Here is a 24720-nt window from a genome sequence, read left to right on the forward strand (position 1 = left end):
AGCCTAGACTACCCTCGCGTGCGACAAATCCGAGCAAAAGCCGCCTAAGGGTGCAACCGGATAAGCACAACAAGAGCACGATACGAAGTCTTTACAAAAAGACAAATCCGAGCAAAAGTCGCCTAAGGGTGCAGCCGGATAAGCACAACAAGTGCACGATACAAAGTCTTTACTAAAAGACATCCGAACAAAAAGTCGACCAAGGGTGCAGCCGGAAATGCACAACAAATGCGTCATACAAAGTCTTTACTATAAGTTATCCGAGCAAAGGCCGCCTAAGGGTGCAGCGGACTTGCAAATACGCGACATCACCCTAACGACGCAAAGTGTATTACGATCACCTTAAAGGTGCGATGTCTCTGCTATCTGACACGGTCGAACAAAAATCACCTACTGACGCAACTAGGTACGTGTCATAAGCATCCACACATCGCCATGGCAAGCAAAGTCCCCATCTCATTTCACAACAAGCAATGTCGTCATAGTTTACATACACACAGCGAAGGGCCACCGGCCACATTGCACAAATAATACAAATCGCATTTTGTTGCCCTCCCTCTCTATTGCGAGCCGGGGGAGGGCAGCGTTTTCGCTCACCACCGCAACACATAAGCGAGGGCAGCAAACATGCTACATCAGCTCAGCCTTCGGGATAAGGTCTGCCTCACAAAAATTAAACAACATCATCCTCAACTCCTCACCTTCAAAAAGATTCCACAGATCCCCCTCCCCAATACACGTCCCAGAAGTCGAGGTCAGCAAATCTCGTTGGCCACCCCTTTCTACCCGAAGACGGGTTCGTTCCATCCCCATCCGTCGACGCCTACCACTTCGCGACATCTCGCCAACATTATGCTTCGACACCACTCTACGCTGGAGGTGCTCTTCGATCATCACCCTAGCCGGGGGAGCAGACGCTTCGCGCACTTCAGACTGCGGCAAGGACTCCGTCGCGGCCACATCCAACGCAACAAAATAATCCAGTCCGCATCTGAAGACTCCTCAGTCCACGAAAACGGACTCCCAAACTCACCCCCGTCAGATGACCAAGACACAGTTTCAGAACCAGACAAATTTTCATTAATAGGCACTGCATTCGCAGCCACCACAAAATTAATATCATCAGTAAGGGTTTTTTGCGCAGGCCCAGACGTTGGAACCTGCACAGCAACCGACTTTCAGTATCACAAAAATAAAGTCCTAAACCCAACGCCCCTAACACGACCCCGCCACCTGCAAAGGAGCAGCCGACGCTGCAGGGTTTTCGTGAGCCGGCGCAGCTGCCGCTGGAGTGTCTTTGCCAGCCGGCACAGCGGCCGCCGCAGGGTCCCCGCCAGGGCCGGTCAGTGGCGCCGATTGCTCTTCAACCCCCGTCCTCGCATCTTCTGCCTGGGTCACCGTGCTTTCCAGGCCACCGAAGTCGTCGACTTCTTGATCGTTCATCATTTACAGAAATAGCACAAAATATATATTAAAAAATAAAATAATATAAAATGTCACACACCTGTTCCAGCGCCGGTCAGACCTCTCCCGGACAGTATCGCGGCCGTGAGGGCCCCACATCCTGTCATAAAACGCCCCAGCGAACCGCTTTAGCACCTCGTCTTCGACCTGGAAGATTCCACGGTCGAAGTCCTCATTTGCCCGATCAAAGACATCGAAATGCCTGCATCCCTCACGAGACAAAGCATTCGCAGCCCCCTCGCACGTAATGAGCGAGGCAAAGGACATGAGTCTCGTCACGATGAACGGGAGCAACTCCAGCTCCTCCTGCAGCCACCCAAGGAAGCGGAGGCCCACCTCCTCGTCGGACGGGTCGAAGGGGGCGGTACACGCACCAAGCTGCCGGTACGCGTCCACAAGCAACGCGTGTGCTCGGATATGCACAACAAATGCGTCATACGAAGTCTTTACTATAAGTCATCCGAGCAAAGGCCGCCTAAGGGTGCAGCGGACTTGCAAATACGCGACATCACCCTAACAACGCAAAGTGTATTACGATCACCTTAAAGGTGCGATGTCTCTGCTATCTGACACGGTCGAACAAAAACCAACTACTGACGCAACCAGTACGCGTCATAAGCATCCACACATCGTCGTGGCAAGCAAAGTCCCCATCTCATTTCACAACAAGCAATGTCGTCATAGTTTACATACACACAGCGAAGGGCCACCGGCCACATTGCACAAATAATACAAATCACATTTTGTTGCCCTCCCTCTCTATTGCGAGCCGGGGGAAGGCAACATTTTCGCTCACCACCGCAACACATAAGCGAGGGCAGCAAACATGCTACATCAGCTAAGCCTTTGGGATAAGGTCTGCCTCACGAAAATTAAACAACATCATCCTCAACTCCTCACCCTCAAAAAGATTCCGCAGATCCCCCTCCCCAATACACGTCCCGGAAGTCGAGGTCAACAAATCTCGTTGTCCACCCCTCTCTACCCGAAGACGGGTTCGTTCCATCCCCATCCGTCGACGCCTACCACTTCGCGACATCTCGCCAACATTATGCTTCGACACCACTCTTCGCTGGAGGTGCTCTTCGATCATCGCCCTAGCCGGGGGAGCAAACGCTTCGCGCACTTCAGGCTGCGGCAAGGACTCCGCCGCAGCCACATCCAACGCAGCAAAATAATGCAGTCCTCATCCAAAGACTCCTCAGTCCATGAAAACGGACTCCCAAACTCACCCCCGTCAGATGACCAAGACACAGTTTCAGAACTAGACAAATTTTCATTAACAGGCACTGCATTCGCAGCCACCACAAAATTAATATCATCAGTAAGGGTTGTTTACGCAGGCCCAGACGTCGGAACCTACAGAGCAACCGACTTTCAGTATCACAAAAATAAAGTCCTAAACCCAACGCCCCTAACACGACCCCGCCACCTGCGAAGGAGCAGCCGACGCTGCAGGGTTTTCGTGAGTCGGCGCAGCTGCCGCTGGAGTGTCTTCGCCAGCCGGCACAGCGGCCGCCGCAGGGTCCCCGCCAGGGCCGATCAGTGGCGTCAGTTGCTCTTCAACCCCTGTCCTCGCATCTTCTGCCTAGGTCACCGTGCTTTCCAGGCCACCAAAGTCGTCGACTTCTTGATCGTTCATCATTTACAGAAATAGCACAAAATATATATTAAAAAATAAAATAATATAAAATGTCACACACCTGTTCCAGCGCCCGGTCAGACCTCTCCCGGACAGTATCGCGGCCGTGAGGGCCCCACATCCTGTCATAAAGCGCCCCAGTGAACCGCTTTAGCACCTCGTCTTCGATCTGGAAGATTCCACGTTCGAAGTCCTCATTTGTTCGATCAAATACATCAAAATGCCTACATCCCTCACGAGATAAAGCATTCGCAGCCCCCTCGCACGTAATGAGCGAGGCAAAGGACATGAGTCTCGTCACGATGGACTAGAGCAACTCCAACTCCTCCTGCAGCCACCCAAGGAAGCGGAGGCCCACCTCCTCGCCGGACGGGTCGAAGGGGGCGGTACATGCACCAAGCTACCGGTACGCGTCCACAAGCAATGTGTGTGCTCGGTCGAGTCGCTTTGTCCAGATAGCCACACAGATTCCTATGCACCGACTCCGCGTCGGTGGCACGCTTGAGGGCAAGGTTGGCCTCGGCAAGGGCAGCCTGGGCCTTTGCGTGGGCCTTGTCCGCATCTTCCTTTTCCGCCGCAAGCCGGCGGCTGAGGTCCTCTTTTTCAGCCTCCGCCGCCGACAGCTTTTCCATCAAATTGCGGCTCTTGTTTTCCGCGGCCGATTTGTCTCGCACAGCCTTAGTATGCTGCGTTCGGAGGCGCTCAATCCTGCCCTCGAGTCGCCGCCTTTCGGCAGCAAACTCTGAGGTCAACGCCCTCGACGCAATGTGCTAGGCGAAGGTGGCCGCCTGGCACAAAAACTGTCAAATTTGAAGCCATAGAAGAAAAATACACTATAGAAGCAAAGATTACTCACGTGTTTTAGCTGTTGCGCGACTGAACCAACCACGTCCTTCATGACGGCAGCCGAGGCAATTTCGCCGCTGGCGCAGAACCTGGACCATGGGTCCTGCGAAGACCCCTTTGCCCCGGTTGCCATGGCCACCGGGCCAGCCACCACCGGCGCCGGGACAACAGCCAGTTGCCTGGACTCCGCTCCTGCATCATTGTCACGTCAGAAACCCAGACTTCGCTAAAAAAACTCACCAGCAGGTCCCCGCCCTTTGTGGGCGTCGAATATCGCGACCCCGCCCACAAGGTAGTCGTCCATGGAAATATCCATGGAGACTTCAGCGCCACCCACCGCCGCCTCAGCAGCGCGCGGTGGCGAGGGAGGCCATCGCTCTTGTGTGGGTGAGGCAGGCAGCGGCATGCTGGCGCCGGGAGCGCCAGGCGGAGGCATGTTGGCACCGGGGGCGGTAGGCTTCACGCTCGCGCGCGCCATTTTGACTTCGCGCCGCGGGTCCCCAACCCTACCGAACGCCTGGCGTTTCCACGACGCGTCTTGACAATCCTTCTCCATCACTACCGATACAACAGTAGCAACATTCCGTCCGTAAGGAAAATTTTTTATCTCACGAGCTAATTGCGATGTAAACATGTCCTCGCCGGTCGCCCGGGGAATCAGAACATTCCTAGGCCAGCGACCCCTGGTAACCTTCAGCATTCGCGCGGAAGATTCCCGGAGCTCGGGCGAAGACATCGTCTCCCCAGGAACCCGTAGGTCTCCAACAAATCCGCAGCAAAACGATCGGAAGCCCTCGACCCCTCAGCTGCTGTACCTAATTTCCTCTTCTTGGCGGCCGCGATCGGCGCTGTTCCCCGCAAAGGGCCCTCGTCGCCCGTTGTCACCACCTTTTTTTCCCCGGCGGACAGCAGCATCGGCATCGTCGTCCCCCGGGTAGCCGGCATATGGCAAACAATTCAACTAAAAAACACAGTTCAACCTAACATTTGAACCGCGGATATCCCAACTCCTCATGGCCTCCGTCTTCGGCACATACTTTCCTACAATCTTCGTGGCCTCGACCTCCACTTCACACACAAATGCGGTCGGGTTCCGACCGCGTAAATCCACCACAAAGGCAGGACTTCGCACCAACTGGTCGCCCAGGGTTGGCATCCGACGGTGGCACACGTCGCCCAGTACCCAACCTTGTGCCAAGGGCCACACTCCATAGCCGATAAATTCCTCAACCAAGTCGTGCCCGCTACTCAAGCGGGCAGCATATCGAAGGGCCCCTTCGTCCTCGTCTTCCTCCGCCACCTCGAATCGAGGGAACGCCACATAGTAGTGTGAGCACAGAATGGCCGGAGAGAGGCCAGGCAGGTCTTTGATATCACCAGGAGCCATATAGAACCAAAAATCCCACTAGTTGCCCCATTTGTTCCTAGCACAAGGGACTATCTCCACGACTTCAGCCGAAGTCTTCCCAGTCCTCAGCGTGAAGGTGCACGATCCAAATTGTGCTATCTTATTTCCTATTTTTCTTTTCTGCCAATGCAGGCAATAATTCTTGGTGAAGACCTCCACAGACGGCTGCCCGCCGTAGAAAGTAACCGCCCAAACATACTTCGCCAACGCAACCACGACGTTAGGCGTCAACTGGTGGACCTGCACTTCGAACCTTCGCAACACCTCCACCACGAATTGATGTGCCGGGAGGCGAAGACCGTCGACAAAAAAGTCCTAAAACAACCAACTCGCCTTCAGGCTCGGGGATCTCCTCTGCACCCGGTGCCCGCCTGACGCCGTCACCAAAGTAACCAAGTCGCTGCATCTCCAGCACGCGGACCAAGGAAATCCTTGACGTACCGAACTCCACAGTATTGCCAGGCTGCAACTCCATCACCGCCAAATCGCTCAAAGACTCCTTGGACGACGACATGGTAGGCGGCGCACTCGTAGCAGACGAAGAAGAAGACATTGCAACGTACCGTCGGCAGCGGCGCGCGGTCTGCTTGATGCGGGCCAGATTTCTGAAGCAGGAGAGCAAGGAGGACAGACGAGTTTACAAAAGCTAGGGTTTCTACTGCGCAAACGCAAGCCGGAAACAGGCCCGGCCGCGGTCGGCTTTTTTAGGCGCGACGCCTCGAGAAGCATGCAGTCCAACAGTAACACATCCATCAACGGTCACATTTCAAAAACCCCCGCGGTACCACTTCGAGCGAGGGCAACGTCTTCACCATCTAACGGCGGTCTTCGGCACCAGCTGACTTAGTCGAACTGGTCCCTCGGAGGGCAAATGTTGGGGCGAAGGCGAATACGCCACCCTTCGCTATACGACTTCGTCCTCTCATTGCGCACACGAAGGCTAAATCCACAGAACACACCAGAACAAGCCGAGGGTGCCGACCGGATGGAGGCCTGCGCGACCCCCTTCGCTCTCGTGTTGCAAGACGAAGGCCCTACCGATATCTACGGACCTCCCGCTCCCTCACCACCGGGGGGCATGTGTGATTCGGCCCAAAGTGATGGGCCCCGCGAGGACAAGTGTGATAAGGGTCGTGTCTGTAATAAGGTTTACCTTAATGACTATCTGTAACCTCCCCTCGTGGGAATATTCTAGGGATAAACCAGGTACTCGAGGGTCTAAACGTCTTTGACATGGACAGACGACCCCTCGAGTACCTATAAATACCCCCGGACAGTGCCCAGGCACGGAGGAGATTAACGAAGCTTTTGACATTCCGTGCTAAACTTTGCAAACACACTTTTCACTTTTCCGTTGGATCAACTTACCTAGAAAGGCGGGTTCCAACAATATAGTAGTTGGTATAGAGTTGAGATATAGAATAAACATGACTGCAGATGATTGTGGTATATGGTAAACAATTTTGTTGGCAAAGATGAAATATTTTTTTAGAGTTGAAATTTAGAGTAGTATGTATGTGGATATCCTATATGAGCAGGTTTCTGTAGCGAATGGAAGAGATTTGTCCAGCAGCATTTTCGTTGCCTACCTGGCATGTGGGTAATCTGGACCATCCATCCCCTATCGTCTGCCGCACCACCCAAATCGCAAACCTGTTCAAAGCGCCGGATAGCAGTCTAGCACGCCACTCCACAGTCCACAGTCGATCTCCGACGTCACTTTCACGCCTCACGCGGCGGCCGCGTCATCAAATCTCATCGCTCGGCCGCTCTCACAGTCACAGCTGAATCCTCTCGCAGAGCCACCACGGGAGCTGAAGTCGTCCCCTCCCGCAGTCACCCCCAAGCGAGACCACTCCCACCTCCTCCACTGGCGTCTAGCCGGTGGCTGCTGCTGGTGCGCTACGTCACTGGCTCGGGGGGCTCGGCGCACCTTGTGATGAAGGGAAGGCGGCAGTCAGTGGTCCGGCGCATGTACAAGGCGCTCCTGTTCCTCGTCGCCGACCTTGTCCTCGAATCCGCAGGTCAGCACGGTTTCCATCCCCTCCCCTCCCCTCTTGGTCTCCCCTTCTGCCGTTCTGCGTATCTGCCAAGCGATTTCAAATTAGGCACTGCCGGTGAGTGGCCTAGAGCTGGGCGGCGCCCTCTGTTTACTGTTGCACCGCCGGTCTGATGCGACTCATCGTCAGCAGCCTCATCGCCGGCGTTGTTGCGTTGGGGCGCGCAGATAGCCCGTTGAGGCCTTGTACCCTCGAGAGGTGGCGCGGCCCTCCTTTTCCGTCCTCCGCTGGGCTGGTACTTGGTAGCAGAGAGTTGAGATCGCTGGATTAATCTTTGTTTTGCTATAATGTGCAGGACTCCTTGGTTGAAACTCATGCCATTTGTGAATCAGAATGGCTGCTCTGAGGATTCAAACCTCAGCTGGTCCTCCCGAACTCAGAAGGCGCAATCTTGCTAGCAACCCAGTCCATGTGGGGCTGGATTTGGTCGGGTTTAGTTCCTGGATGTTGCCGGTGGGTGACCACTGGTGTGCAGGCAGCGCAGCCGTCACAAGCCATGGTGTTGGATATGTTGGTGCTGGGAGGAAGAACTGTCACAGGGCATGCTTGAAGAATGGTGTGGTCTGCTCTTTCGACGATAGTGGTGTCAGGGTGTCTATGCTGTGTTCATCTCTTCCATCTGAAGATGTAAGTTTCAGCAGCAAAATGTCATTAGTTAATTCAACAGGCTTTGCACAGAAGAAGAAAGGGAGTAAGGTATGGCGAAGATCCCAGGGTGGTAAGAAATTGGTAAGGCATAGAGCTCCGAAGCATGGCCTGGGAAAGGACAGACATGGTCACAGATCTTCAGTTAAGGATGATGATACCGATGCAGTTTTGTCTGGTATAAGCAAGGAGTCCAGCATTGAAGAGTGCAATTCTGCTCTGATCCGTCTTGAGAAGCTCAGCGATGAGAAGGCTCTTAAGTTCTTTGAGTGGATGAAGGTTAGTGGCAAGCTAAAGGGAAACACTCATGCATATCACCTAGCTCTTAAAGCCATTGCCTGGAAGGAGGACTGGAAGATGGCTGAACTTTTGCTTCATGAAATGGTTGCTGATTCGGACTGCGCATTGGATGCTCGAGCATTTAACGGACTGATATATGTTTGTGCTAAAAGGAGGCTTGATGCTTGGGCAACAAAGTGGTTTCACATGATGCTTGAGAGAGAAGTGCAGCCAAACTTGTCTACCGTTGGTATGCTTATGGGCCTTTACCAGAAGACTGGGAAACTATCTGAAGCTGAATTCACTTTTGAGAAAATGAGGAACTGCAATATCAAGTGTGTTAATGCTTACTCAGCCATGATTACTTTGTATACACGTTTAGGCCTTTTTGCCAAGTCTGAGGATACTATTAATCTAATGAACAATGATGGGTTAGTTCCAAACATGGAAAATTGGTTGGTGAGGTTGAATGTCTACTGCCAACAGGGTAAAATGGAGGAGGCCGAATTGGTTTTGCAGTCCATTGTTGACGAAGGATTCACCCTGAATGTTATAGCATACAATACTTTAATTACAGGCTATGGAAAAAGTTCTGATATGCAGAAGGCAAACAAAGTGTTTGATAGCTTTGGTAGTGCAGGTTTAGCTCCTGATGAAACAACCTATAGATCAATGGTAGAAGGTTTTGGTAGAGCAAACATATATGAAGAGACAATTTTGTACTACAGGAAGCTCAAGGGTGCTGGCTTCCGACCAAATGCATCCAACTTTTACACTATGATCAACCTACTAGCAAGACATGATGACAATGAAACTGCAGCTGAAATTCTACAGGACATGAGGGCAGCAGGCTGTCAGTGTTCATCAATTGTTACTTTTCTTGTTCGGGCTTATGGAGCAGTAGGAAGAATGCATAAGGTTCTTCCAATTCTACAATCTTGTTTCGACAAGATTTTGCTTGATGCCACCTCATGCTCTATTTTAGTAACATCGTTGGTTCAAAATTCTTTACTGGAAGAAGCTTTGTATATTCTGCGTGAAAAGAAGTGGAAAGATTCTGCTTTTGAAGACAACTTATACCATATATTGATATGTTCTTGCAAAGAGGGTGGCAATTACAATGATGCTGTTAGGATATACAATCAGATGCCTAAGTCTGAAACACATCCGAATCCCCGTATCTCTTGCACTATGATTGATGTTTTCAGCACGATGGAAAGGTTTGCCGATGCTGAAACTATTTTGCTTGAACTGAAGGCTTCAGCTTCTGTACTTGATATGATTGCTTACAGTGTCATTGTGAGGATGTACATTAAAGCACGACGACTAAAGGATGCTTGTTCAGTTTTGGCAGAAATGGAGAAACAAAAAGAAATAATTCCTGATAAATACCTTTTTCTCGACATGCTTCGGACTTACCAAAAATGTGGTCTGCTGGAGAAGTTGGCTGATACATATTACTGGATACGTAAGAGTCAAGTTAAATGTGATGAAGCCATGTATAACTGCATTATTAATTGCTGTGGGCGGGCTATACCTGTTGACGAGCTGTCCAGAATTTTTGACGAAATGCTTCAACAGGGACACTTAGCAAACACTGTTACCTTCAATGTGTTGCTAGATATATATGGAAAAGCCGGGCTTTTTAACAGGGCTGAAAAGGTCTTTATCATGGCTCGCAAGCAGGGCCTGGCGGATATCATATCATACAATACGATTATTGCTGCATATGCAAAAGGCGGCAATTTTCTGAGTATGAATTATTTTGTCCAAATGATGCAGGACGCAGGGTTTCCTGTTTCTCTTGAGGCATACAACTGCATGCTGGATGCTTACGGAAAGGCAGGGCGATTGGAAGAGTTCGCTTCTGTTTTGCAGAAGATGAAGAGAGCGAAATGCAAGTTTGATCACTACACTTACAATATAATGATCAATATCTATGGTAGAAGAGGTTGGATACAAGATGTTTCGAATGTTCTTGCGGAGCTAAAGGACCGAGGTGTGGAGCCAGATCTGTACAGCTACAATACCTTGATAAAAGCATATGGGATAGCGAGAATGCCTGAAGATGCCGTCAAACTGATGCAAGAGATGAGGGTTAAAGGCATCAGCCCTGATCGAGTGACATATGCTAACCTCATTGCTGCCCTGCAAAGGAACGAAAATTTCCTAGAAGCTGTTAAATGGTCTCTCTGGATGAAGCAAACAGGAGTTGCAGGGTGTGGAGCACGAACCTGAACTCCTGAAACGTTGGGTTTTGTTTCGAGATTATCCAGATCGGACTGTTGTCTTCATGTTGCAATTAAATACATACTTTTTTTACTGTATAGATGAGTGTATCTGATTGTTCTGCAAGTGATACAGACATTCAGAAACTTGTACGTTCTTATACAAAGACGAATTCAATCATGCGGATAGGAAGTTTTTGTCATACCTATCATACTGTTGTAAATTTACAATAACAGTGCACAATCGAAGTCAAACAAGGCATACAGCAATTTGGAATTCACTTGTTCTCAATTTTTCATTCGATGCGTGGGGAACTGTTTGGCCTCAGATTTCTTTTTTCGCCGCTGACATCATGATAACACAGTCTTTCGCTTTCGTTTCGACGACTGTTTGGGTTCTCTATACTTGGTTTCTTTTGGTTGAGTTTTTTCCCGACCTGCTTTGGCTTTTTGTAAAAGCCAGCCAAAAAGATCGGCTCCTACCAAAAGCAGCCTTTGCCTAGCATAAATTCGATAACATTTTACCCCTACTTTAATCTTGCTTTGTCTTTCAACTTTTCATAACAAGTGACTAACGATTTGTATCATGCATCCTAGATTGTTTTCTCGGTCCGTAGTATTTGATTGTTGGATGTCATACGCATACGCAGTTTGTGGCAAAAAGATTCCACTCGTGCGTGCATGTTCTTCATTCCGACAAGCTTTGGAGCCGCGCGATTAGATTACCCTTTTTTTTTTCTAGCACAGATTAAGGATAGCGACGGCTCCGTGTCACACCAAAAAGCGAGCATACGTACGTGCTCCTCCGGTAAACGACAGCAACCAAACATAATTAAATCGAGCATGCATACATCACAATCATAATTATGCAGGTACTTAGGCTGCAACTTTAAATTTTTACAAAGTAATTAATACTATATACTGTAGTATTTATCTATCTATATATATATTTTTTACTATCAAGTCATTTTTTGTCGTCTATATCTTACGTACGTATATCCTTGAAATAATGGTCTCTGAACGCAATTGTGATTTGCTTATGGTACTGAGTAAAATTGCGGTGACATATACATAGATTCTTTTGGCAGGAAGGAAGCAGTAAAAGGAAATATAGGTTGGCTAGGTGGCATATTGTCTGTCAACTAAAAGCATTGGAAGGTTTAGGCGTCTCTAATCTATCTATAAAAAATATTTGCTTACTCAACAAATGGCTCTACAAATTACTTAATGAGGATGGGATGTGGCAACAGTTACTCAAAAATAAATACCTAGGAGATAAATCCCTTGCTCAAATATCTAGAAGATCAGGTGATTCACACTTCTGGTCAGGTCTAATGAACATCAAGGATCAGTTTCTTAGATTGGGTCACTTTCAAGTGGGGGATGGTCAAAACACCAGATTTTGGCAGGATAAATAGCTAACCAGTCGTCCCTTTTGTGAGCAATTCCTGAACCTTTTTAATACAGTGCGTATTAAATCGGCCTTGGTTGTAGAAGTTTGTCTAGACACGAATCTTAATTTATCTTTTTGCCGAACAATTACGGGAAGTAAATTAGTGGAGTGGAAAAAATTGTTACACTTGCTAACGACGGTTAGATTCAGCCCATCTAGAGACAAATTTGTTTGGGATGGTCATAAGAATGGAATTTTCTTTCTGTCCAATCTATGTACCATTTGTTGATGTATAATCCCAACAACAATCGGAACAAGATGATTTGGAAACTTAAAATCCCCCTGAAAATAAAAGTGTTTTTGTGGAATTTAGGTCGGGGAGCGATCCTTACCAAAGATAATTTAGCTAAAAGACGATGGAAAGGTAGCTTGACTTGTTGCTTTTGCAACCATAATGAGAGTATACACCACCTCTTTTTCGATTGCTATATTGCCAAAAATATTTGGAGGATAATTTATCTTGCTCTAAAAATAGAAATGCCAGTCAACATTAATCATATTATCGAGTCTTGGGCAAGTAATTGTGGTCTAGTATACAAAAAGTTACTATTTATTGGAATATCAGCTTTATTTTGGTCTATTTGGCTTACTCGAAATGAGGTGGCATTTAATCAAAAACCAATACCATCAATTGTGCAGGTCATCTTCAGAGGTATCCACTCGTTTAGGTTCTGGAGACTCCTACAAAAGGACGATGTACATCAACAAATTCTCGTGTGTGTTAAGCTCTAGAAGTGGTGGCGATGGAAATCTTTGCGTTTCATGGATGGCGATCAAATGCAAGACTTGAGTGTGTCTAGTGTTTTCCATAGCCATGTTATTTGGTTTTGTCGAGTTAGTTTCATTTTTCAAAGAACTATTCATTAAGTTAATATTTGACATGTAATGGTTGTACGCATCTGATACGAAAAGCCGGAACTCTTGTTTCCATTATAAAAAAATCTATATGTAAATGTATTGCTAATGCTATGTATTTAGAAAATCTGAAACATCTCATACTTTAAGACGTTTTATATGGGAAATGAGAAGTCCTTTAGGTTGCTTGAGTCATGCTCTGGCAACTACGTACCAATAATATTATTTAAAGGAAGATAACATTTCAGATGCACATAAATCTTTGGTAGAATGATACATATATTAAATCAAATCATCCGTCTGGGATCCAACGTTCTTCCACACACTCCTTGTTTTCCTTTTTTTCGAAGAACATCTTCCACTAGATCTGGACATAAAACCCGAGCCTAAAGCCTAAAACCCAAATTACCCAAGCCCGTACCCGTTTAGCCCAAAGCCCGGTGCCCGAATGAGCCTAAATACCTGATTTTAATATGGGCCTAATCGGGAACACCCCGCGGTACCCGAAATACCACTAGTGTGCCAGGCCGCAACCAGTCACGGAGTCGCCCATGGCCCAAAAGCCCAGTGGCCAAGAGCCCAGCAAAGCAGGCACTAGCTGACAGCCACACAGGTTCTCCGCTCCCAGCCGCCCACAACCCCTGCCCCACAGGCCAGAGGCCACAGCACTGAGGACCCTAGTTGTCGCGCCCAATGCCAAATGCCAAGAATTGAACCCTAGTCGTCACGGCGGCGGTCGGCTCCCAGCGTCTGACAGCCGCCACCGCCCATGGTGTCCGGTGCAGTGGGCGTCTCCTCGGGGCTCCAAGATGTGCGAGTAGGCGTACGTCGCCACAGCACCATCACCTAAGCACCGTAGAACTGGTGCCTCCTAGATTCTCCCAGTCATCATCCACACCGCCACCACTCACTATGGTGCATCACTGCATCCTCCATTCGCCAAGACGCCAACATCCCCTGTGGTCGTGTGGGTAAGTGGGTTGCAGCTTGAACGTCTGAGGAAGTCTGATAAATTGGATAGAACGGGCTACCCAAATCCAAACCCGAAAATTTCGGATACCCGAAATATCGGGTATATAGTCTATGAACCATATATTCGGATAATGGTTTTGGATATCCAAAATTATAAAAGCCCGAAAAGCCTGATCCGAATTTTCGGGTTAACCCGAATGCCCACGGTGATCTTCCACCACCTTAATTTTGATCTGTGCACCAAGGAATAAGATAATGTTTAATCTAGCACGGCCTGTGGGTTTACGGTTTTATATATCATGATAGGCGTAGCTTGAATGGTGTGTCTCCAGGATTCCTTTGCCGTGTGATATTCTCAGACTGGCTCCCATTTTTTTGCAACAAAGCTTGCCAATTTATCTCACTGTCCATATCATTTGGTGGGGTTGAGACTCCATGTGACTGATTAATACGAAGTGCATGACAAGGCAATGCAAATTACTGCAGTAGAGACTCCAACTCAATCACATCCTTCCCATAAATGTCAATTTAGTTAATCTACGAAGTGCATAACACAGAAGGATAACACATGGTGATGGTATGCGTGATCAGATCCAGGTGTTGGGTGCCAAAATAGGCAGTCGGGGGCCGGGCGGTTTGCATTGGTGGTGCAGACGGTCCGCGCGCGCGCAGAATTAGTTAGAGTTCCGAGTTTCTTGCGGGATTTGTTAGCGAAAACCACGGATTTAGTTTGGGATACGGATTGTAACGGGTCCAGACCTCCCCTCTATATATACATAGAGGACTACGGCCGATTAATCATCATCAATCGAATCAATAACCAATTTACATCTTGTTTTTACCTTAGGCATTAGGAGTAGTTCTAGTTTAGTCTTAGATTAGCTTTTCCCTACCCCAAATTCTCCAGTTCTCTTCAGTTCTGCGTCTGAAAGGGAAATGGCCTTAACCAATTTCCTATAATCGATTTTGGTGTTTTACGTCCATCACAAACCATGGGGACTAACTAGTTTGCCTAGTTGTCATTTATCTCAGATGCATCAAGTTCAACATAAACCAACAAATAAAATGAGTTGCGGAACTCTACAAAGTTTGGAGCAAAAACAAATATTGGTGCTGCCAGTGGCGCACCGGATACTGCCCGATGCCCAGGCCGAGGCACCTCGCGAACTGGCCGCTCTCGGGTTTTCTAAGAGTCACTCCGCTATAATTTACCGGACTGTCTGGTGTGCCACCGGACTGTCTGGTGAGCCAATGGAGCAACGGTCAACTTCTCCAACGGCCGACTGCGCCGACGAGTGAACAATGCATAGAGCAGAAGTTAGAAGTCAGAACCGCAAAGTCAGAATGTACTAGACTGTCTAGTGTGCCACCGGACTGTCCGGTGCCGCAAGAGAACAAATGACTTCAATGGTCAACCGCTCCAAACCCAAACGGTCGGCTGACGTGGCAAGCACCGGACAGTGAACAGTGCAGTGTCCGGTGCACCCATCGACTGCAACGGCTAGAATAGTGGTTGGGATATAAATACCCCCAACCGCCACCATTTAAGCCATCCAAGTTTTCAGAACTTCACATTCAATACTAGAGCAAAGTCATACACTCCAAGACACAATCAAGGGATCAAATCCTCTCCAAGTTCTAAAATCAATTCAAGTGCTTAGTGACTTGAGAGAATCATTTGTGTTTCTTTTGTTGCTCTTGTTGCTTGGATTGCTTTTCCTTCTCACTCTAATTCTTCTTAGTGCTTTATAAAGCTAGCAAGAGACACTTAAGTGTGTGGTGATCCTTGCGGGGTCTTAGTGACCCAAGTGATTAAGGAGAAGCACTCAACCGGTCTAAGTGGCCGATTGAGAGAGAGGGAAAGGGTTGGAATAGACCCGGCCTTTGTGGCCTCTTCAATGGGGACTAGGTTCTTTGGAACCGAACCTCGGTAAACAAATCGTCGTGTTCATTTGTGTTGATCTCCACTCGACTTGTTTCCCCCCTTTCCTCTCTCTAAAGTTCCCTTGCTCATATTGATTTGAGTTTGCTCCCAAGGTTATCTGCATTGATTGAGCAACTCATAGCAAGGAGAACTATCTTCCGCACTCCGAATTATTTCTAACACTAACCTCGGGCATAATGCGTGTTCAAAGTTTATAATTTTTAGGTTTTCGCCTATTCACCCCCCTCTAGGTGACTTTCAATTGGTATCCGAGCTCGGTGCTTCATTAGATTCTAACAACTCAAAGTGACGTCGAGAGAACACACCAAGAGGGAGATGGTCACCAGCGAAAAGCACGGAGCCTCGAGAAAGAAGAACGATGAACAGACTCCATCAAAAGAGGCTGGTGACAAACACAAGGAGGAATCCGCCGGCTCCATCAAGTCACATAGGAAGGGTGACAAGAAGAAAAAGAAAATGAAGAAGCTGGTCTACTACGAGACTGACTCTTCATCACCTTCCACCTCCGGCGCATTCCAAGAGCACAAGAAGTATAGTAAGATGCCTCTATGCTATCCTCGCATTCCAAAACGTGCTCTTTTACTTTCCGTACCCCTAGGCAAACCACCATATTTTGATGGAGAAGATTATTGTATGTGGAGTGATAAAATGAGGCATTATCTAACCTCACTCCACGAAATTATATGGGATATTGTTGAGTTTGGAGCACAGGCACCACAGGTCGGCGACGAGGATATGGCTCCGATGAGGCCACCCAAATAAGGCATTTTAATTCCCAAGCAACTTCTATACTCCTCGCCTCCTTATGTCGAGAGGAGTATAATAAGGTGCAAGGGTTGAAAAATGCCAAAGAAATTTGGGATGTCCTCAAGACGGCGCATGAAGGGGACGAAGTGACCAAGATCACCAAGCGCGAAACGATTGAGGGAGAACTCGGTCGATTCGTCCTCAACAAAGGAGAGGAGCCACAAGCAATGTACAACCAGGTCAAAACAATGGTCAACCAAGCGCACAACCTCGGGAGCACCAAGTGGGATGACCATGAAATGGTCAAGGTTGTTCTTAGATCTCTTGTTTTTCGTAATCCCACTCAAGTTCAATTAATTCGTGGAGATCCTAGATATAAACAGATGTCTCCCGAGGAGGTAATTGGCAAGTTTGTGAGCTTTGAACTTATGATCAAAGACTCCAAACACATTGTCAACTTGGAGCAAGGCAACACCTCTACACCCAAGGTGCAACCCGTTGCATTCAAAGCAATGGAAGAGAAGAAAGAAGAGTCTACACCAAGTAGACTCCCAATCAACGCCTCCAAGCTCGACAACGAGGAGATGACTCTTATCATCAAGAGCTTCTGGCAAATCCTTAAGCAAAGAAAGGGAAGGACTACAAACCCCGTTCCAAGAGGGTTTGCTATAGGTGTGGTAAGTCCGGTCACTTTATTGCAAAATGTCCATATACAAGTGACAGTTACAGGGACGACGACAAGAAAGGGAAGAAGAAGATGGAGAAGAAAAGATACTACAAAAGAAGGGTGGCAAGGCGCACATGGGGCGGGAATGGGACTCCGACGAGAGCTCCACCGACTCCTCCTCTGACAAGGATGCCACCAACATTGCTGTCAACAAGGGCCTTCTCTTCCCCAACGTCGACCATAAATGCCTCATGGCTAAGGACGGCAAAAAGAAAAAGGTACATTCTAGAGATACCCCAAATATACTACATTTGATGATGAGGGTAGCTCTAGTGATGATAATGATGATTTGACTTCTCTTTTTGCCAACCTTACCAAGGACCAAAAGAAAAAGATAAATGAATTGATAGAAACCATTAACGAGAAGGATGATATCTTGGAAAGCCAAGAGGACTTGCTCGTTAAGGAAAATTAAAAATTTGTCAAGTTGAAAAATGCTTATGCTCTTGAAGTAGAAAAATGTGAGAATTTGTCTAAAGAGCTTAACATTTGCAATGATTCAATTTCTTGTCTTAGAACTAAGAATGATAATTTAATTGCTAAGATAGAAGAATTGAATGCTAGTAATGTTTCTACATCTACTGTTGTGCATGTCATCATTTGCACTAGATGTAGAGATGTTAATATTGATGCTATGAATGATCACATTACTATGATCAAAGAACAAAATGATCACATAGCTAAATTGAATGTTAAAATTGCCGAGCATGAGTTAGAGAATTAAAAATTTAAATTTGCTCGTAGCATGCTTTGTAATGGGAGACGCCCTGGCATTAAGGATGGCATTGGCTTCCAACAAGGGAGCCAAAGCAACATCAAACTTAATGCCCCTAGGAACAGACTTCCTAATTTTGTTAAGGGTAAGGCTCCAATGGTTCAGGATAGAGAGGGTTATATTTTATATCCTGAGAACTATCCTGAGCACTAAATTAGGAAAATCCATGCTAGAAAATCTCATACTGTTTCTCATCATGCTTACATATATAGTAATGAGGCTTCTAGCTCTAGGCGTTCAACTCATATCAAAATGCCTAAAAAGAAAATTGCAAATGCATCAAATGAACATAGCATCTCATTTAAGACTTTTGATGCATCTTTTGTGCTCACTAGCAAATCAGGCAAGGTAATTGCCAAATATGTTCGGGGCAAACACAAGAGTCCTAAGACCTGTGTTTGGGTACCAAAGGTGCTTGTTTCTAATGTCAAAGGACCCAAGACCATTTGGATACCTAAGAACAAGACCTAATTTTTTTGTAAGTTTATGCACCCGGTGGGTCAAGTTGGATAATTAATAGCGAGTGCACAAACCACATGACAGGGGAGAAAAGGATGTTCCCCTCATATGATAAAAATGAAGATCCCCAAAGAGCAATCACATTCGGGGATGGAAATCAAGGTTTGGTCAAAGGTTTGGGTAAAATTGCTATATCTTCTGACCATTCCATTTCCAATGTTTTTCTTGTAGATTCTTTAGATTACAACTTGCTTTCTGTTTCTCAATTATGCAAAATGGGCTACAACTATCTTTTTACTGATGTTGGTGTTACTGTCTTCAGAAGAAGTGATGATTCAATAACTTTTAAGGGAGTGTTAGATGGTCAACTATATTTGGTTGATTTTAATAATAACAATGTTGAACTAGACACTTGCTTAATTGCTGAGACTAACATGGGCTGGCTCTGGCATTGCCGACTCGCTCATGTTGGGATGAAGAATCTTCACAAACTTCTAAAGGGAGAGCACATTTTAGGACTAACAAATGTTTATTTTAAGAAAGACAAGATTTGTAGCGCATGTCAAGCAGGGAAGCAAGTTGGAGCTCATCATCCACACAAGAACATCATGACGACTGAAAGACCACTAGAGCTACTCCACATGGATCTATTCGGTCCGATCGCTTACATAAGCATCGGCGGGAGTAAGTATTGTCTTGTAATTGTGGATGATTATTCTCGCTTCACTTGGGTATTCTTTTTGCGGGAAAAATATCAAACCCAAGAGACTTTAAAGAGATTCTTGAGACGAGCTCAAAATGAGTTCAAATTAAGAATCAAAAAGATTAGAAGCGACAATGGAACGAAGTTCAAGAATTCTCAAATTAAAGGATTTCTTGAGGAGGAAGGCATCAAGCATGAGTTCTCTTCTCCCTACACACCTCAACAAAATGGTGTACTGGAGAGGAAGAATAGAACTCTTTTGGATATGGCAAGGACCATGCTTGATGAGTACAAGACACCGGATTGGTTTTGGGTGGAGGCGATTAACACCGCTTGCTACTCCATCAACCCACTCTACCTTCACTAAATCCTCAAGAAAACATCATATGAACTCCTCACCGGTAAAAAGCCCAATGTTTCTTATTTTAGAGTTTTTGGGAGCAAATGCTTTATTCTTATTAAAAGAGGTAGAAATTCTAAATTTGCTCCTAAAGCAGTAGAATGCTTTTTACTTAGTTATGACTCAAACACAAGGGCATATAGAGTCTTCAACAAGTCCACTGGATTAGTTGAAGTTTCTTGTGACATTATGTTTGATGAGACTAATGGCTCCCAAGTGGAGCAAGTTGATTTGATGAAGTAGATGATGAAGAGGCTCCATGTGTTGCACTAAGGAACATGTCTATTAGGGATGTGTGTCCAAAAGAATCCGAAGAGCCTCCACAAGCACAAGATCAACCATCATCTTCCATACAAGCATCTCCACCAACTCAAGATGAGGAAATGGCTCAAGAGGACGAGGATCAAGACCAAGACGATGAGCCACCTCAAGAGAAGGACATTGATCAAGGGGGAGATGAAGATGAGCAAGACAAGGAAGATGATCAAGAGATTCAGGATCAAAGACCACCACACCCAAGAGTCCATCAAGAGATGCCAGGATTAAGCCGAGAGATAGTAGGGCATCGGCTGGCTATTAAGTCTGGTTCAAACCTTTCAAGCAGAAACCCAAAACATTTCGTCCAGACTTACTCCCACAAATAAAGGACGAAATTCACTAGCAACTAGAAGCTAATTTTATTAGACCTTGCAGATACGCAGAGTGAGTTTCCAATATTGTGCCGGTGGAACAGAAAGAATCAGGTAAGCTCAGAGTATGCGTTGACTTCCGCAATTTAGATAGAGCAACTCTTAAAGATGAATATCCTATGCCTATAGCCAACACGTTGATTAATAATACGTTAGGAAATAGGATTATTAGCTTTCTTGATGGTAATGCTGGATATAATCAGATTTTCATGGTTGAAGAAGATGCGTCTAAAACAACCTTTATATATTCATGCTTCATTGGTTTATTTGAGTGGGTTGTCATGACGTTTGGTCTGAAAAATGCTGGCGCTACTTATCAGAGGGCTATGAATTTGATCTTTCACGAGCTATTGGGAAACACTGTGTAAGTATACATTGATGATATTGTAGTCAAATCGGCTGAGTTTAGTTCTCATATAGCTAATTTGCGCAAAGCCTTTGATAAAATGCGCCAATATGGTCTAAAAATGAAGCCACATAAATGTGCTTTTGGAGTGTCGGCTGGTAAGTTCTTAGGATTTATCATTCATGAACATGGTATAGAGATAGACCCTGACCGAATTAAATCTATTCAGAATGTGGGACCTCTGACATGTAAGCTTGAAATGCAGAAGTTCTTCGGCAAGATAAATTATTTACGAAGGTTTATTTCTAATCTAGCCGAGAAGATCAATGCCCTCACTCCTATCCTTCGGCTTAAAAATGATGCCAAATTCACCTGGGGGTAGAACAGTAAGAAGCATTTGACCTTATTAGAAGATATTTGTGTTCGTCTCCCGTATTAAAAGCACCACAGGCAGGAGTACCATTCAGATTATACATTGTAGCCGAAGATAAAGTTATTGGAGATGTTCTGACACAAGAAACCGAAGGAAAAGAGCATGTGGTAACCTACCTAAGTCAGAGGCTAGTGGACACTGAAACAAGGTACACTTTCATTGAAAAGTTATGCCTATGCATGTTTTATTTATGCACCAAATGTAGGTGTTATTTGTTATCTAGTCATTGCATCGTTTCTGGTCAAGCCGATATGATCAAATACATGTTGCAAAACCCGATTATGAGTGGTAGAATTGGTAAATGGGCTTATTTACTTATAGAATATGACTTGGCCTATGAACCATTAAAATCTATGAAAGGCCAAGTCGTAGCAGATTTTATTGTAGAGCATCGGATTGATGATACTCATAAACTAGACATATCATACCTCACTTTTACTCCCTGAACTTCATATTTTGATGGATCGGTTTGCAATGAAGGACAAGGAATTGGCATCGTGCATGTTTCACCAAGTAATGCCTCATTTGACTTCTTTAGCCGATTAGGAACTTATTGCACTAACAATCAAGCTAAGTATGAGACCCTTTTCTTTGGCTTGGAGCTTCTAAAATATATGGGAGTAAAACATGTGAAGGCGTTTGGTGATTCTGAGTTGGTTGTCCAACAGGTATTAGAAGAGTATCAATGTTTAGATGGTACTCTACATAGTTACCTTGAAAAAAGTTGGGGCATAATTCATTCTTTTGACGAATTTAGCATTCGACACATATCCAGGGTTGAGAATTGTAGAGCTAACAATTTAGCGTAGGACACATCAGGTTATCGGATAAAGCGAGGGAGATTTCACAGCACCGAAAATTTGATAACCGGTGCCGCGCTAGGTTCCCAGGTCTCGGACTATCTGGGTGAGGGAGCCAGACTGTCTGACATTGTAAGGAAGGTTCTCCTAATTGATTCGGTTGATAACGAAGCCACTGCAATTGATTGGAGGACACCCATAATTAATTACCTACGAAATCCCAGTGTTAGGACTGATAGGAACGTTCGACGTATAGCTTTCAAGTATGTTTTAATGAGTGATGACCTCTACCACCGATCAGTCAACGATGTCCTGCTTAAATGCTTGGGCCTAGATGATGCTATATTGGCCATGGCCGAAGTACATGAAGGGATTTGTGGTACCCATCAATCGGCTCCAAAGATGAAGTTGTTATTGCGAAGATCTGACATCTATTAGCCTAACATGATAGCCGATTGTTTCAAATACTACAAAGGATGCCAAGTATGTCAGAAATTCGGTGACTTACAGTCGGTCCCCGCAGCCAAATTACATCCTATCATTAAGCCTTGGCCTTTCAAAGGATGGGGTTGGACTTTATAGGAGAGATTCATCCTTCGTTATCAAAAGGGCATCAGTTCGTGTTAGTTGCCACTGACTACTTTACCAAATGGACTGAAGCCGTTGCTCTGAAGAACATGACACACAGGGAGGTAATTGAGTTCATAATTGAGCATATTATTCATAGATTCGGCATTGCCCAGACTTTGACTACAGACCAAGGGGCTTCTTTTATGTCAAAGGAGGTACATGAGTTTGCTAAATTATATAGAATTAAATTGTTCAATTCATCTCCATATTATGCTCAGGCCAATGGGTAGGCTGAGTCTAGTAATAGGACGTTTATTAGTCTAATAAAAAAGAAGATATCTGATCATCCTAAGCATTGGCATAAGATTTTGTCCGAAGCTTTGTGGGCTCATAGAATATCTAAACACCATGCTACTAAAGTATCTCTGTTTGAGCTTATCTATGGGCAGGAAGCAGTATTACCTGTAGAGATAAGTTTAAATGTTGTCAGGTTCGCCAAGCAAAATGATCTAATTGTTGGTGATTATTATAATTCAATGATGGACAATATTGATGAAGTGACCGAAAAGAGAGTGACATCCTTAGGAGAAATAGAAAAGGACAAGATCATGGTCGCCATTGCTTACAACAAGAAGGTCAAGGATAAATCGTTCCAGGTAGGGGACCTGGTATGGAAGACCGTCTTGCCTCTAAGGAGCAAAGACCAGAAGTTTGGGAAGTGGTCGCCAAGCTAGGAAGGCCCTTACAAGGTCACGCAGGTCATGTCTGGTAACGCCTACTTACTGCAAACATTACAAGGCAAAGACTTGCCTAAGACGTTAAGCGGGCGTTTCCTCAAGTAGTATCAACCTAGTATGTGGCAAGATGCCTAAGAAAACCGATGTGATCACATCGAGTTAGTTGCTTTTGGTTCGCTCAGCTCCGCCAAAAGGCAAGGGGGCATATGTTGGGTGCCAAAATAGGCAGCTGGACAGTCCGTGGTCTGAATGGTGCGCACTGGTGGTGCGGATGGTCCGCGCGCGCAGAATTAGTCAGGGTTCCGAGTTTCTTGCGGGATTTATTAGCGAAAACCATAGATTTAGCTCAGGATACGGATTGTAACGAGTCCAGACCTCCCCTCTATATATACATAGAGGACTACGGCTGATTAATCATCATCAATCGAATCAATAACCAATTTACATCTCGTTTTTACCTTAGGCATTAGGAGTAGTTCTAGTTTAGCCTTAGATTAGCCTTTCCCTACCCCCAAATTCTCCACTTCTCTTCGGTTCTACGTCGATTAGCGGTGTCTAGAGTGGCCTGCCGACCCAAGACAAGGCCTAGGACCTCTCATCCCTGACGGGGTCCCTCCCAGGAGCGAGATCTAGGCGTTGCCAGCGAACTCCGCCGAACCTATGTACGTGCGGACCGTCCGGCCTCCAGGCGCATACCGCCCGGACCGTCAGGCAGGAACCCTCGCCCTTGCACCAGGTCGCTGACCGTCCGCGCCTACGAAGAGAGTACTGCCACCGGTTCTCAACGCAGTGATTGGCGCCCGGTTCGGCGCCAACACCAGGTCCCCCCCGATCACAACCAGGCAATGCATATGAAGCTTGTAAACATAGTTGCCACATGAGGCTCAGACCCTTGGTAGGCCTTAAAACAGTTAAGAATGGGGAGGATGTTTGTCATCGTTCGCTATTGCTATGAGTAACCTTGGAGCCCTTGTCATGCTCTGTACCTAGTGCGGCACCCAAGGTGGACACTACTGGACTAAGCCAAGTGATTGTTGCAGTGAGAAGCATGCATACATCTGCCTGCCATGTTTAGGAGCTGACTAACACATGGCAAAAAGTAGTTAGTCTGAAGAAACAACAAAGTTTTACTTTATGGAATTGGAGTATTCAAGCTTTCAACATTCAAATTGTGTGACCATGTTAAGAGCTTCCAACCCTGTAAAAGTTCTCTTGTAATTAGATGGAACCAATGCAATACATGAGACAGATTTGGAAGTTAAAAGAACAACAAGAGTTCTGATTTCAGTACGTTAATATATGCTCCACCTGCAAGATTATGAAGCTCTTCAACAGATGTTGGAAGTGCTTCAGAAGGCCGATTCATGGACAATACATCTCCCGAAGTAACTTTTTTCTGATCTTGGTGTTGGTAGATTTGGTAAAGGGCAGATATCCATAAGAAGAAGAAAAAGGATCAGTTCTATCCACGTTGAAGCCCCATGGAGGTGAACCTGGATCCATGTTTTTCTTCTTAAAAAAGTAAACCAAGCAAAAG

At 46.1% G+C, this 24720-nt stretch overlaps 1 protein-coding gene across 1 annotated transcript; it reads left to right on the forward strand.

Moving 5' to 3' along the window:
• Window positions 1-6651: 6651 nt before the first annotated feature.
• Window positions 6652-10853, forward strand: LOC103641195 (pentatricopeptide repeat-containing protein At4g30825, chloroplastic). Its single transcript, XM_008664562.3, has 2 exons — window positions 6652-7384; window positions 7716-10853. Exon 2 carries the CDS (start codon window positions 7754-7756, stop codon window positions 10580-10582), a length of 2829 nt encoding a protein of 942 aa, XP_008662784.1. The 5' UTR covers window positions 6652-7384; window positions 7716-7753; the 3' UTR covers window positions 10583-10853.
• The last annotated feature ends 13867 nt before the right edge of the window (window positions 10854-24720 follow it).

This window comes from Zea mays, chromosome 10 (genome assembly GCF_902167145.1).
Source record: "Zea mays cultivar B73 chromosome 10, Zm-B73-REFERENCE-NAM-5.0, whole genome shotgun sequence".
Classification (NCBI taxonomy): Eukaryota; Viridiplantae; Streptophyta; class Magnoliopsida; order Poales; family Poaceae; genus Zea; species Zea mays.

Coding starts and splice junctions, on each gene's coding strand:
- LOC103641195 (XM_008664562.3), top strand. CDS start 7,754: ATGGCTGCTCTGAGGATTCAAACCTCAGCTGGTCCTCCCGAACTCAGA.